This window comes from Parasteatoda tepidariorum, chromosome 1 (genome assembly GCF_982258835.1).
Source record: "Parasteatoda tepidariorum strain Cologne lab strain chromosome 1, Ptep-v5.0, whole genome shotgun sequence".
Classification (NCBI taxonomy): domain Eukaryota; kingdom Metazoa; phylum Arthropoda; class Arachnida; order Araneae; family Theridiidae; genus Parasteatoda; species Parasteatoda tepidariorum.
The window spans coordinates 22,580,696-22,596,067 of NC_141755.1; the positions used below are offsets into that span (position 1 = coordinate 22,580,696).

The 15,372-nt window shown below is 28.9% G+C and overlaps 1 protein-coding gene across 2 annotated transcripts; it reads left to right on the forward strand.

Annotated features, from left to right (window-relative positions):
• The first annotated feature begins 278 nt into the window (after positions 1 to 278).
• Positions 279 to 7,290, forward strand: LOC147816312 (uncharacterized). 2 transcript variants are annotated; one of them, XM_087160308.1, is made up of 4 exons: positions 279 to 438; positions 5,366 to 5,541; positions 5,739 to 5,835; positions 7,131 to 7,290. In XM_087160308.1, the coding sequence occupies exons 2-4, from the start codon at positions 5,406 to 5,408 to the stop codon at positions 7,234 to 7,236; spliced, it is 339 nt and encodes a 112-aa protein (XP_087016434.1). In that variant the 5' UTR covers positions 279 to 438; positions 5,366 to 5,405; the 3' UTR covers positions 7,237 to 7,290. The 2 variants fall into 2 exon arrangements, with proteins under 2 accessions (XP_087016434.1, XP_087016433.1); XM_087160307.1 differs by lacking the exon at positions 279 to 438 and adding an exon at positions 1,340 to 1,467.
• The last annotated feature ends 8,082 nt before the right edge of the window (positions 7,291 to 15,372 follow it).

Sequence of the window (15,372 nt, forward strand, 5' to 3'; positions counted from 1 at the left end):
GTATCTGTATATTTATAAATCTTATTTTTTATTCATATAGTGTTTTTATTTTTAGTACTTTATTTACAATTTAACCGTGAAATTAAAAAGTTATAAATGCTGATTATTTTATTTCTGAAGAATAAAATTTATTTATTTATAAAATTATATTCAAGAATTTCTTTTCTTTATCGAAAACAAAATAGCTAATTAAATTGTATTAGCATTTTTCTAATGTAATTAATGCTTGTAATCGTTTTTGATTTCTAGTAATTTATTTTTGTTCAATCATTATTTAGAATAAATTACAATTGTAATCGACATCTAATTCTGGACAGCGACTAGTTGAATTGTATATAACTAACTGATGGTCAGCCCCAGTCTACCAGCAGCGACAAAAAATGACGCAAGCGGCCAACTCATCCTGGTGTGAGAGATCCCTTTGACGTCGGGCTAACAGTAAGAGATTTCCTGAACGCAAATGTGGTGAAATTTTATCGAAACAAATTTTCATAAAAGCACAAGATGGTCTTAATACTTGACAAATGTATTCCATTATCTCCTAGATTGGGTTCAAAATTAAAAGGTTTCAGGCATGAAGAACTGTATTTAATATCATTTATATGTGGTGTAAATAAATAATTGCTTGAATGTTTAGTTTTGGTATTATTCAATTACAATCAAGTCTTGTAGATATGTTATTTGTACGTAGAGATTTTACATATAATTTTGAAATAAATTTGTCAAACTGACAATCAAACAATTTGCAACTACAGTAAAATGCTTTCTCTAAAAAGTTTATGAGTTAACAGGTACGTAAATGTTTAACCATTGCTGATAATTTGCATCAGTTTTTCAGAGTGAAAATTTTTTTTATATGCATTTTCAACAAAACACTGTTGAAAATAAAAAATTAGTATTAAAATGTAAAAGGAAGTGATATAAGAAAAAACACGTTTTTCTAAAGGAGGAGGGGAGGCTAAAAGTCAGCTTAATTAAATTTTACTCAAGTCGTTTAAAAAATCTGGTCTTTTAAATCTCTACTTTTCCTTTTAACGTCTTATTTGTATTAGCTAACAACTATACATCTAAAATACATAAAATGAAAACGGAAAAGCAATAAATAAACTTTGAAAAAAAGTTCTTTAAAAAACTAGAAAAACTTCTATTAGCCCTGCTGTACTGAAACTTTAAGGCAATACTTTATGTTCAAACTTCAAAATTCTCATTCGATTAAAAATAATAATGAAAAGAAAAAAGAAACAATCTCACTAAATTTAACATTAGAAAATTATTGTAAACCTGATTCCCCTCCATCCAATAATACTTACGTCATGCGCAACAAAGCACTAATATTACTGCTGGTGATCATTATCACTCTTGGAGTTTGCTTTCGCAATTAAAATTGAAATTGGAGTTTAAGTTTTATTGACATTCTGTTATATTGTTTCAAGTTAAAGATATTCGATTTTCTTTTCAACAAAAAAAGTAGGTACACTGTTTGATTGTATTTCATTTTCATTATTAAGTATTTAATTTACGTATTGTTATTTTTTTTAAGATTATCAATTAATATTACCATTTAACTTAGAAATCTAAAACTTAAATTTATGCTTGGGACGACACAACCTAAGGGACATTGATTATTATGCTCTCTTCTTAATTTCAATAAATTTTAAGTAAACACTGAAACTATAATTTAAATTTAACTATCAATATTTTAATTTATTACTCTTATTATTATTTGACATTAATTTTTTTTGGATGTACGCGTTGCCTGAAGATTCATGTAAATAGTTCCAGAGACATTGCAAAAAAAAAAGCAAAAAGTACAATTTAAATAACTATTAAAAAATGAAATTAATACTAGCGTTAATTAAACTTGCATTAATATGAAAATATAGCTCAACTAATAAAAATTATATTTCCCAAATTAGAGATTTATTCATATTAAAATTTTTATGACGCTCCAGACTACTTATCAGGATTTTAAAATCCAAACTGTGTATTACTGTGTGTGTTTGAATCTGAGTTTTGCCAAACGTAGCATTTATAATGCTTTCTTCACGCACTTTCGAGTTTATTTAAGGCTAGAAGATTGCAATTTAAATTTCGGTAACTTTCCAATTAGCTTAAGCTCATTAATTTCTAGACAGAATAATATGTGTTTTATTTGTTTTCTAACCACTATAAGTAGAATTTATTGCTTATAGGAATAATCTTCTATCGAAAATGTGACTTTTTTTCCTAGTAGCAGGAATGTTCAATTTAGAATTGGAACTCTGTGCTATATGTCAAAACATATTTTAATCGCTTTCTGTCCACTATTAGCACAATTTATTGCCACATTATTGGCTGATAGGAAGTCATCATAAATCGAAATGTTAACCCCTTCCCGACTAGCTAGTGCGCGAATTCAGACTAAACGTCTTATCGGGATGCATGCACACCGTCGCTTAAATTAATTACGTTTATTAAATGGGTATTTAGATTGTGTAACTAATAACTCAGAAACTTTTCGACCGATAAAATAAAAAATTAATTATTAATTTTTTTTGCCAGAATTAGTTTTGGTTAAATGAATTTTATAATTTTGCGAAAAAAGTTTAGATTTATTTGAACGTGAAATACGCAAAGAATTAAATTGACATTAAAGGTTGACCCAAACTTTCGATCCCTCTCCTACCTAAACTATTGGAACCATATTTTTAATATTGTGACGACAACCAATTTAAAGGCAGGAATTGAAATCCTACTAAAAGGAGGCATATTTTTTCAACGAAACACTTTTTTATTGTTGTCTGGTTTTATAATTTAAAATGTAGTCTACAATAATAAATTAGCATATTTAAGATAAGGCCCTTGAACCAAGTTTGGGTCACGGTTTAGAACAGCGGTTTCCAACTGGCGGCCCGGGGGCCGCATCCGGCCCGCGAAGCCTTTTTTCGTGGCCTGCGAACTAAAATATATTAGTTGTTATTTTTTTTTGTGGGAAATTTTCGTACAAAATCTGTATGGGTTTAGAATACTTTTCTCGTTAACAAAAACCTAATTTCTTCGTTTCAATGAAATTTTACATACCAGCGGTGCAAAAATATTTATTTCTCAGGTTTTGCATTCAAGAAAATATTTATTCAAATACAAAAATAATCGTGAATGTTGCTCTTTTTTATTTATTTATTTATTTATTTATTTATTTTTTTTTATTTTTTTTTTTTTTTTGTATTTTGTGAATATAATTTAGCATGTATGTATCAGAAATTTTCTCGAAGAAATTCTCTGTTTTAACTTTTTGAAACCACTCAATTTCGGCGAAAATATTTACGCACACATTTATAAATTTTAAATTTAAAATGCAAATATCTATTATCAGGTGATTGCAGTAGACCAGGGGTCGCCAAACTTTTTTGATCATCGACCCCTACATAATTTTTCGAAATCTCCATCGACCCCCACAAAAGTAATTTTCTGTTAATTAAAATAAAACTCTATTAGATACTGTGTTTGTACATTTATTTTATGATTTTAAACATTTATTTAAGTAATAGTACATTGTGTAACAATAGTTTTATGAAAAATATATTAATATTGAAATTTAAATACCTTATTATCAAATAATAAGTAACTATGCATAAGTAGATATAATAAGTAAAGTAACTAAAGATTTACTGCTTCTTGATCAATGAGATGGGTGTGCCTGGTGTTTTTTTTTTTGCAAGGTTCTCTATATTGGATTCAAAATTGGTCAATTTTGTAATTTTCGCAAAAAAATACAAAGTGTGCTTTAGTTTTGTCACGGGCTATACTAATCCATATTATTAATGCTTACCTTCTTTTTTGTGTATTGATAATTAAAATTGAAATCTAAACCAAACGAATGGTTTTATCGAAACAATAACTAATTATCCAAAACCATAAACGTTTTAATAATGACACTGCAAATATTCAACACAGTTTGCAAAGATAGCTGAAACTGCGTATGATATTTGCATTTATAACGTCAATGCTCGTCACACGTGACATTTGGACAAGCACACATATGAATATGACTTATAAACTGCGCTGAGTTCATGCCACTGCGCGGTGGTACGTAAATACTTGTTTCACCCCAATAAATATACGTTTATTAATTTATGTTTTATAAAGAAACTGATATTGAGTCAATTATAAAAAAAATTCACAAATTTTACATACTTAATTAGGTATGTGTGATTTGCCTATTGAGAACTGTTTTTTTTTCGACCCGCAATCGTCCCTTCCGATTCGTATCGACCCCCATTCGCCCCCCTGTCTCAGATCGACCCCCGCTTTTGTTAAATAGACCCCTGGGGGTCTATATAGACCACTTTGGCGACCTCTGCAGTAGACAAACCTCAATTTTCTCATTGAACATTTTGTGTGCTACTGTATAAGTTTTATGTCTTAACAACTTGATATCTGTTGCACATCAATTGTTTAATACATAGCTGCACTTTAAAGTTATTGTAGCCCGAATCATTTAATATGCAGTTTGATATTTTTAAAAATCTACTTCTTATTTTAATTTGTAATTCAATAATTTTGTTTTGTACAGCTTGGTAAAAATCTGACAGAAATATTTAATGTTACTTCAAACATAAAAGATTCCTGTATAAAATTTTGATAAAGTTGCGGCCCGCCATTTGTGTTTTTAATTGTGGCCGCCGGCCTCATCTAAGTTGGAAACCCCTGGTTTAGAACAACAGATTTATTATTTTAGGGAACTACCCTTTCTAATCCTGTTTTAAGTGGTTCATAATAATACTTTGTTATTATAAACCACTAATCATTATCGTGTAATAAAATACTCAGTCAGGAGCAGTTTCTGCGATCATTAGTAAAATACCACGGATAACCCCAACTGTATCTAAGTATTAGATAGTATTGAATTTGTCTGTAATCTGCAATTTAATGCCCTGTTTTCATATTCATTTAAATACATTAAAATTTTATTTGACCATCTGATTCTGAAAAATTGTCAATTGTTTCCTGTATTTTTGAAGAAAAAACAAAATTTTAAAATAAAACGAGATTTAACGTTATATTTCTACGCTAATTATCTGGTACAATGTTGAATTTTTTTCTAAAATTAAAAAAGTGTCAAAGATTTTCTTTTTTGTAAATTGAAGGGCAATTCTTGAGTCCTCTACCCAACGCTATTCACTTAAGTAATTTTGTTTGAAAAATTGCTTGTTTTTCTATATCAATTAAGTACTTTAAAAATTTTCTTAATCCGACTGAGCGTTTCACATTTTTGTAATTTCGTACGGAAATTTCTACTCAATACACAACTTTTTCATTGAACAAGAAAAAAAAATTGGATTTCCATCAGAAAATGAAAGAATTAAAAATGTTTTATATTTTTTAGAAAGATTTCATGTTTAGAAAGATGCCATGGTAAAGACTGTATGGCCTTTGTGGCAAATCTTCTTAGAAGGTTAATAACAGATGAGGTGGCCATCTGCTACAGTTTAACTGGAAAAAGTAAAAGTGGACAATTGAAAAACTCTTTTGAAAACACTGACATTTACAAGATGATTAGAGGTAACTAATAATAATAATAATATATATATATATATATATATATATATATATATATATATATATATATATATATATATATATATATATATATATATATATATATATATATATATATATATATATATATATATATATATATACATACAGAAGAATTATAAAATTTCATTCGCATTTATTCATTTATTCACTTTTTTTAGATGTTTGCATCCAGTCTTTTGATACATTTAAAGAAAACTATTTTAAAGAAGCCTTAAGTGACTGGCTTTCACAAGCCAAATTTAGAAAAAGGAGAAGGTATGTTTTATTTTGTTTTTGAAATATTATAGAGCAGATAAATTTAATAGTACATTAATATATAATTTTAGTTCATTAATATATATTTTTCTTTATATATAAAAAGAAACTTGTAGTTGATATTTTAAATTATTGGCAATTATAAATTATGAAAAAAAATGAAGAGTTTTATTTGTGTAAAATCTTTTTGTAGTGACGTTTAAAAATATATACTTTTAAGAGAAATTTTTTTTCATTGTTAATAATTCATTAATGGTAATAAAAATACCTGCTATTATTTATTAATTATGTGTGATATTACATTTAAATTAATATAAAAATTCCAATAACAGTTAAATGATAATCTTATAAAAATATTTGAAAATCTTAAATTTACTGTAAAATGAAATCCGATCAAAATTTTAAAAATTACTCTATGAATTTAGCGAATTCATGTGGAAATTTACAATCAAACTAAATTCTGTAGCTCTGAAATGCTTACAAGTAGGCACGCAAACAAACTCAGGAGTAGACTTATTATTTTATTGTATATGGACAGGATGCGCGAATACTTTTATTTATTTTTATTGATTAGTTTCATGTTTAAATTATTAACGGAGTCACAGTATAACTTCATAGACAGATTCTGGTGCAATTGTTTTTTTTCCTCGTATTTCACTAAAAAAATCTGTTAAAAAAGATTTTTGTAGTTTTCCTATAGATATTTCTATAAAAAAATTACCTTTTTTTTCAAATTACAAAAAAAAAAAAAAATTTACTGTAAAATGTTTTGATCTGAATTATTATGCATATTTATTTGGTTTGTTCAAAGTCTTTACTCTTTGACGACTAAAAACTTTGATATCGAAATAACAACAAACATTATATTCAACAAGTTCAGCTCAAGCCAGAGAGCAACGAAACCTGTTTTCCACAACCCTTTACAATGATCAACACACATAATGGACATGAAGTTCTCTCGCTTCTCATGAGATGACAAGACAACCACAATTCTAATTTCTATGGTAAACACCATGTCTTGATCCACAATCAAAATAAAAATTTTAGATATCAACTGTACAGACTTTTACCGAACTGTGTATGATCTGATATGCAGGAAGAAAAAATCTTATTTACAAAGATTTTTTTAACAGTTTTTGTTTCAAAAAAATTCATTTACTATTTTTTTTTCTCCAGTAGCACGAAGAAATTTTCTACTAATCAGAGATCTTCTATAATATGATTAATACATTCTGTTTGTTTTTACAGTGTAGTTTCAATTCCACTGATGTAAATTTTCCCATTTTATTTTTCAGGGAAACGAGAGCTGGAATAACCTCAGTTGCTGAATGTTCTGAATGTTTGCAACTTCATTTTTTATTTTTGCTTCGACATATTTTTTATTTTTATATTGATGTGTAATTTTTTATTTGATACAACAATTATTTATGGAATAAATATTTGTTTAAAAATCTATTTATTGCTATTGTATTTTCTACATTTGAAATCCAATTGTTTTTGAGAAATTTTTAACCTATTTGAGCTACAAAATATAAAAACTGTCTTTTATTTTCTATTGATAATATTTTAAGAAGTGTCCCATTTATCTAGACAAAAAAAAATGCTTTTCCATAATATCAAAGAAAATAATATTAATGCCAGTTGTTAGCACTATGAATTAAATGTTTAAATTTTGTTTTATCCTGTTATATACTTAAAAATTAAGGTAATTTTTCTGTGTGTCCAATTTATTGATTTAAAATATAAGCGTTGCAAAAAAAAAATTCAAATATTTTTAACATTCTTATTTTGTTGAACAAAAATTTGAACTATTTTAGCATTTAAATCTTAATTTTTATCATTTTTAATGACTTCCTGGTGATTATCAATTTTAACAGGAACTTTAAAATAAAAATCAGTATTAAAGAAGTGAGTTTAAAATTTAAATATAAAAACAATATTTATAAACTTCATGAACAAGGAAATTTCTTATACGTAGGGAAATATACAAACATTCTTTTTTAGCTCAAAGAAGAAATATTTGGAATTTTTTCGCTCAGTTCTTACAGCAAAGTAAGTTAGACTGATTAAAAATGACTATTTCCACCAAAATAATCAAGCAAAATTGATGGAAAGGAGAATTTACCTCGGACTGAGAAGCTATAAGAAGAAAAATATAAAACAAATAATAAAACGCGCTGTCATACAATCGTGGGAGAGATGACATCACGTTCAGAATGACGTTTTAGCTGACGTACACTAGCAATAGTATTAAATTGCATTGTCAATGAAAATCTCATGACAAGGTAGATTTTAGCTGAGCATACGAAACGCTGCAAACGAAAACCTTATAATTACGTAGATTTAAGATGATTTTCATCTTAGAACTACCTTTATTCAAGGTTTTTTTCCCGCTTGAAAACCTTAAGACAACCTCGTTTTATGGTTGTTATGTAGAAGGTTTTTTTTCCAAGGTTTTGGATTAGGGTAATGTGCGTAGAATAGAGCAGATTGTCGCAGACCTCGTTTTAAGGTTAGAGGGTTTACATGTAAACCGTATAAAAACCCTTTTTAGGTTTACATGAAAAGGTTTTTGTTGGGTGAAAAAAACCTTATATTGCTATCTGGGCTTTATTTATATTTTTGTAAAATATTTAACATAAATTATTTCAAAAAATTTTACTCAGCGATGTTATTTTGGAAAAAAAAATCAAAAACTTTTTCAGTTCATTTAAACACTCGGAAGAGAGGAAAAGATAAATCTAAACGCGCAAATTAAATTAACTGCTTCAACTATTTGGCGCAAGAAAGTTACAACAATAAACTTTTCATCTGTACAGACGTTCGCTAAAGCTAAACCCATTTGTCTTTAATATTTTTGTTTGAGGAGACGCAAAAAATCGCGGAATAACTTTATATATATATACGAACGGGCGATAAAGATATTTTTAACCTTTCTGTTTCAAAAGTCAAAACTTTTATACAGACTTCGAGTATTGTTTGTGAAGAAAAATGGTTATGCTTCGAGATAGCTCAGACGAATTCCATTTCCAAAAAATGTCAAAGGATTTTGAGTAATGGAATCTTATTCCTTAAATGATTTTTTCTTCGTAATGTGCTGAAATGCGGTTATGCTTCTTTTTTTTTTTAAATCCTATAATGCTTTTTTAAAAAGACTTTTGCTTTGTATCCTTAAGCAAATTCATTCATTTAGATTCGAAAATTCGTTATTCATTGCCTGACTAAAATACTACGCTTGCCGTCAACCGTACGAATAAAACTAATTCAGAATATTCTAGAAATTTCATGAAACATGGAAGCCAATCTTCGATCTGTATTTCATTATTTTGACAATTTCATAATAGGATGGTATAGCGTTTGGTGCACTGGGTTGTCAAACAGGTTTCCCAGGTTCAACTCTTTTGGCAATAACTGAAAACGCATTCACACTTACTTCTTTTATTTCGGGCTGCGTTCTCTATTCAAGTGCGTTACTCGCGATATGCAGCATTAAGCCTAATGGTTTTAATTAGCATTGTCATAATTTGACAAATAAATGTCCTCAGCTTTACTAAATGTTTGCATTATGACAGGATGGTATAACGGTTGGTGTACGGGCTTGTCAAACGAATTCCTCGGATTCAACTCTTTTAGCAACAACTGAAAATGCACTCACACTTACTTCTTTTATTTCGGGCTGTGCTATCTATTCAATTGCGTTACTCGCGATATGCAGAATTAAGCCTAATGGTTTTAATATTGAAATAATTTGATAAATTAATTTCCCTAATTTGACTAAATGTTTCCTCTGAACATTTCGTAGGGAATGACGATGAAACTTTCACTGAATTTTAAAAATCTATTTTGTACAGTGTACTTTTGTGTAATTTTATACAAAATTATTAAATTGAAATCGAATGTTTATTCTTTCCTTAATGGTTTAAAATATGCATAAATATTTCCGTCGGAATACATTATTAGCAAAAATCTAACATATTGAAACAGTTCATTCTTTCATTCAATCATTATTCATTCAATCATTATTCATTCTTTATTGACAGTGACTCGAGCCATTCAAATTATTTATTTACAAGATTAAATGTCAAAATAATTACGAATACTAGACGCTATTTTATGTCTTTAAAAATATACAAGTCAGATAGTTACTAGTAAAAATGGCTATAGCAATACAAAAAAATTTATACAAAAAGAATTTTAAAAAAGTTAACTATCACTGACAAGAATTTTTTTATTTTTACAGCAAAAATGTTTTCATAAAGTACGCGAAGTAATCATTTGTTAAACTCGATATGCATAAACTATTAGACTGTCTGGAATAAACTGGAATGTATTTTGTTTTAACTGTTTAAGTAAAGGTGTTTTTACTCGGAAAGTTACATTCAACGAAATTAATTTCTCAGTTCCATTTGTAGTTTGAAATTGAAAAAAGTTGGAAAATCCTTTTTGTTTTTTAAATTTATTCGACAAATAAACAAATAAATTATTCAAACAAATTTGCAAATAATTCGAAATTTGAAATGTCTTTTCAAGCTTGTATCGTACCAAAAAGTAGTTGTTTACTCCGCTTAGTTAATAATTATTCGATTAATTATCTGCGTTAAATTCTCAAATTGCACGCTGTAAAATTCTGCTTTTAATATCAGTTTAAATAGTTAATGCTTTTAGACGAAAATGTTTCATTATTTTTTTTTTGTCTAAAATATAGGTTTTATAATAGAGAAATATTCAAAATGGTGTAATATTTATTCAAATTCGGTGTTGAAATACTCTAAAAATTGTATGAATGAATACTTTATTCCAAGTTAACACCGAACTGAATGTTCTATACACTTTAAACGTCAATAATGCCGATAATGCTTACTCCAATCTCACACGCATTTGCAACATTGGGAATTGTTTTTGCTAACGAAAACGCCAATATTGACTACGTCAGATAACAACCATTAAATTGTTTATTATCGAACACAAGAAGACGTAAATTTGGTAAATATTTTCTACATTGTATTATTACAATATTCTACATATTCCATTGCTAAATATTCCACAGAAAAAGAAGTTCACTGTTTAAGATGTGCCATAAAGATAATTATTTTCTCATAAGCAGATTTGCATAAATTTATCAATTAAATTAAGACGACTGCCTGGTTACGATGAAATTTTTTTTAAAAATTGAATTTTTTTTTTAAACATATGTGTTATTGGTTCATGTGTGACATAAAATGATATAAACAAGAAGAAATATTTTTGAATATCGCATAGTTTTTAAAATGTTTGAAAAATTAAGCCTAAAATGAGCGAAATTTAGAGCTTACGCCATACATTATACACTTAATTTAAATGAATAAAATACAATTTCTTTTTTTGTACAGATTATTTTGACCCTTATCTATGTTCTGAACTAAAGGTTTATGAAAATTTTAAAAATTAACCAAATTAAGTGCTAAAATTTAGAAAAACAGCAATTTTTTCATTTTTTTCAATAGTTTTTTATGTTTATATACCTGTAACATGACCAAATATTTAAATTGAAACTTAGTTTTAGTTCAAAACACAGTATATATAGTTTATAACATTGTTACCAAATTTCATAAGAAAACTTCCATTAGTTTTGGAGTATGAGTGTCTGGCGTGAATCAAAATATTGAAAAATACAGTTTTTCAGAAAACGCTTTTAAAGATTTATTTAAACAAAAATAGTTACATAGACTTATTCAACAAGCTTTAATTTAATAATATTCGTAGTTCAGCCCTTTATGTAGCTCTTGCTTTTTACAGTTTGCAGTTTAATTCATTATCTTTTTTTATGACCAATTTTCTATTGAGCGACAAACAGTAACTCGAGCGCGCGATTTTCTTTTTTTCAAAATGTTAGTTATGTATGCAATAATTCACAGCAAATTACCACCAAACACCTTCTAAAACAGTTTTAGGTTGTTAGAATCAATTGGCAAACAATACCTAAGTCATTTTAGAATGTAGTATAGTTAAATATTTATATTTTTTCATAAAACAGACAAAAATGACGCGTTAATTTTCGCTGTATTTTGTATACACAACTACATGATTAAAAATATTAACTTAATCATGTAGTTGTGTACTACACACTATATACACTATAATACTACACACTATTATTATTTTTAACTTTATTTCAAACAAAAACTGTATTATTTTAAAATAAACGTTATAAGATATGCCTTTCTTATGAAAACACAAAATTTTACAGTACATAATTTTGAAAAAAGATTTACAATGTTAGCATATTTGTTTACTATAACTAAACAATGTAATAAAAGTACTTAAATAACAATAAAAAGTACTTAAATAACAACTGAAACTACCGTCAATTTAATATTAAAGCTTTTTTTAATAAGAACGTGGAAAGAACCATTCAATTTCACTCCCTTTAAAAAGTTTATACATAATTTGTTGCCAGATGCGTTTAATTAATATTATATAAAAAAATTAACAAATATTAATATTTTAATAGCGTTACAAGCAAAAAAAATTCTTATTGGCTCAAAACTACATTGTTTACAATTAGTTTTGACGTTTTCAGTGCACTTCCGGTGTTTCGGAATCTCACTTCCGGTTTCAAAATCAGCTATAACTTTGCTTCTAATTATCGAAATTTTAAAAACAAAGCATTTTCAGAATCCTAAGAGTTCATTCTTTTCAAAAATGCAAAAAACAGAAATTCGAATTATTTGATGAAATCGGTCATTTTAAGGCTGGCAGATACCTTAAATGTATTCTATAATATATTCTTTTCCTTTCGCTGTTATTGTTTGGTAATTTGTTTTATTTTTCAGTTCCATGAATTGTTCAGAATTTAATTCTTTAAGCAGGTTATATGTTAATGAAGACAAAGGTACATTTTATAAAGTGAATTAAGGTTTGTTTTAAATGTTTAAATTTCTGACTATTTTTCTTATTCTTTAATGCATTCCAATGTTGAATAATACTTATATCTTATATTTATGTAAATGATATGCAATTTTAGTCTTCTTCAACTTATAGATGGAAAAATACGGAAAAGCCAAATTGAGGTCGATTTTTTCTCAGTCCATGGTAGAATTTATCATATGATTGATTGAATAAAATGAGTAAGAAACAGTAAAAAAAAAGAATATATATATACTATTTAAATACTTGCAATTGCTGTTTATACTTGTAATATATTCATCAAAATTGTATCAAAATGAATTTAAATTGGGTAGGTTGTTCAACGACGGTTATAAAATAAAATAAGTTCAATGGTGGACCGGGAAAGCCTGGTTGGTAGGTCATTGGGCCCATGTCCAAGTGGTCCTTGGTGCGATTCCCGCCGGCCGCAGACTCCCCGTGTAGTAAATGGGGGACTTATGCGAGTTAAATCTGTCGAGTCACAAATTCCCCCACGTTCCTCTAACAAATCTATGCAACTGGGATCCAGGAGTTTACCCGTCTTCTGGATTGGTTCAAAATTACAAGGATCTACAATTACAAGGAGTTGAGCATTAGTAGTCGTAAACCCCAAAATTGGGTCGAGTCTTCAACGACGGATATAAAATAAAATAAAATACATGAGTAAGAGGTGGCTCAGGGTATGGAGCATACGCCTTCCAATGAGGTGAAACGGGTTCAAATCCCAGCAATAGCTAGTCGATACGAATTCCTTATCCTCAGTGATAGACGGATCATGAATTAGAGTTCCCTTGCCATCAGGCTAACCATGGGTGGTTTTCCTCTCCATTTTAACGTAAATGTGGGTCAGTTCCATCAAAAAAGTCATCCATTAAGGCAAAATTTCTCCTAATAATTGATCCAACAGTTCCCTTGATTTCTAGATTGGATTCAAAATCACAAGGCTACAGAGTTAAACATTAGTAGTCGTAAACCCGAAAAATTGGGCCAGCTGCTTAACGACGGTTATAAAATAAAATACATGAGTAAGAGGTGGCTTAGGGTATAGAGCTTACTCCTTCCAATGAGGTGAAATGGGTTCAAATCCCAGCGATGGCTGGTAGATACGAACTCGCACCAGGCTTGCACCGCCCACAGTGCTGACGTGAAATACCTCAGTGGTAGACGGATCATGTGTTAGAGTCTCTTTGCCGCCAGGCTAACCATGGGAGATTTCTCGTGGTCTTTCGCTCCATGTAACGCAAATGCGGGTTAGTTTCATCCAATATGTCCTCCATGGAGGCAAAATTTCTCCCAATACTTGATCCAGGAGTTCTCTTGTTTTCTGGATTGGGTTCAAAATTACAAGGTTACGGAGTTAAACATTAGTAGTCGTAAACCCAAAAACTGGGTCGACTATACAACGACGGTTATTAAATAAAATAAAAAAATACATGACTGAAACATGTTCCTAAGATACATTCCATGATACAAAACTCGATACACACCTCCCTTCTAGGGGTGGAGGTAACATAATAAAGATTTTAAATAGGAGTCCCCATTTTTATTGAAAATGTTGATTCGCTTGAAAAAAATAATCCAATTAAAAAAAATTCTATTTATTCCACTAAGATGGAAAAGAACACTTTTTTTTCAATTTAATTCCTAGATGATACTGCATTCAAGAAATAAAAATGGAGTACTAAAGGAATACCTGCAAGTTACGTAGTGAGGGTATCTCGATCCTGATTGGTTGTTGAAACGTGGCATTTGTTTACGTTAGCAACTATTCTTTGCATTCTATTTCGAGTAGGCGAAGCCCGTCAAGTATCAATTTTTATCAGTGACACATTCTATAGATTATTTCACAATGATTCTTTCTCTCTTTCAATTTTTTCGCTAGATATTTGCACAGAGACTTAACACAAAGACAGGTACAAAATCATGTGGAACATAAACAAACTAATTATGCATCGTAAACTAATTATTCTAAGTAAAAGAAGTAGAGCCGATCGGCCTGTGTAGGGGGCAGGGAACTGTCCTTGCATCAGAAAGGTCCTGGGTTCGAATCCCGTGCAAGGCATGAATGTTACTTTCTCACTGTGTGTGTTCTATGTCCTTTCTCATTTGTGTGTGAATATGACCCGCCCTATAAACGGGTTGTGGTTGTGTGAATGGCGTGGCAGTAGTCGAATTTCTGGCCATAGATGGCGCCACTGAAAAACAGGAACAATCGCACCCCCACTGCCTAAAACAGGCATACGACAAAAGAAAAAAAAGAAGTAGACAAGAAAGAGTTATATTTCAACTAATTCGACGTGCGTTACGGCTCTGTACTTAATTAATAATATTTAATTAACTAATTCGTTAATTAACATTCTAATTTATGTAGAGATACTTAGCTCAATTTTAACACACCATTTTGCTGATAAAGATTAGTTGGCTCTGACGTCATAGGTCACATGTGTGGGTACATGTTTCTTTTTCTTGAAGTGCAAGTACCCAATTGTTTAAAATGGTTAATGTCTCGAGAAATGCATTACATATAGAGATGTCCAAGCTAGAGACTGAACTATATTTTTTGAATAGAATAAATCAATAAATTGCCTAATTTTTTAGTTTTGAATGGCAACCAGTTTGCATTATCCCTAT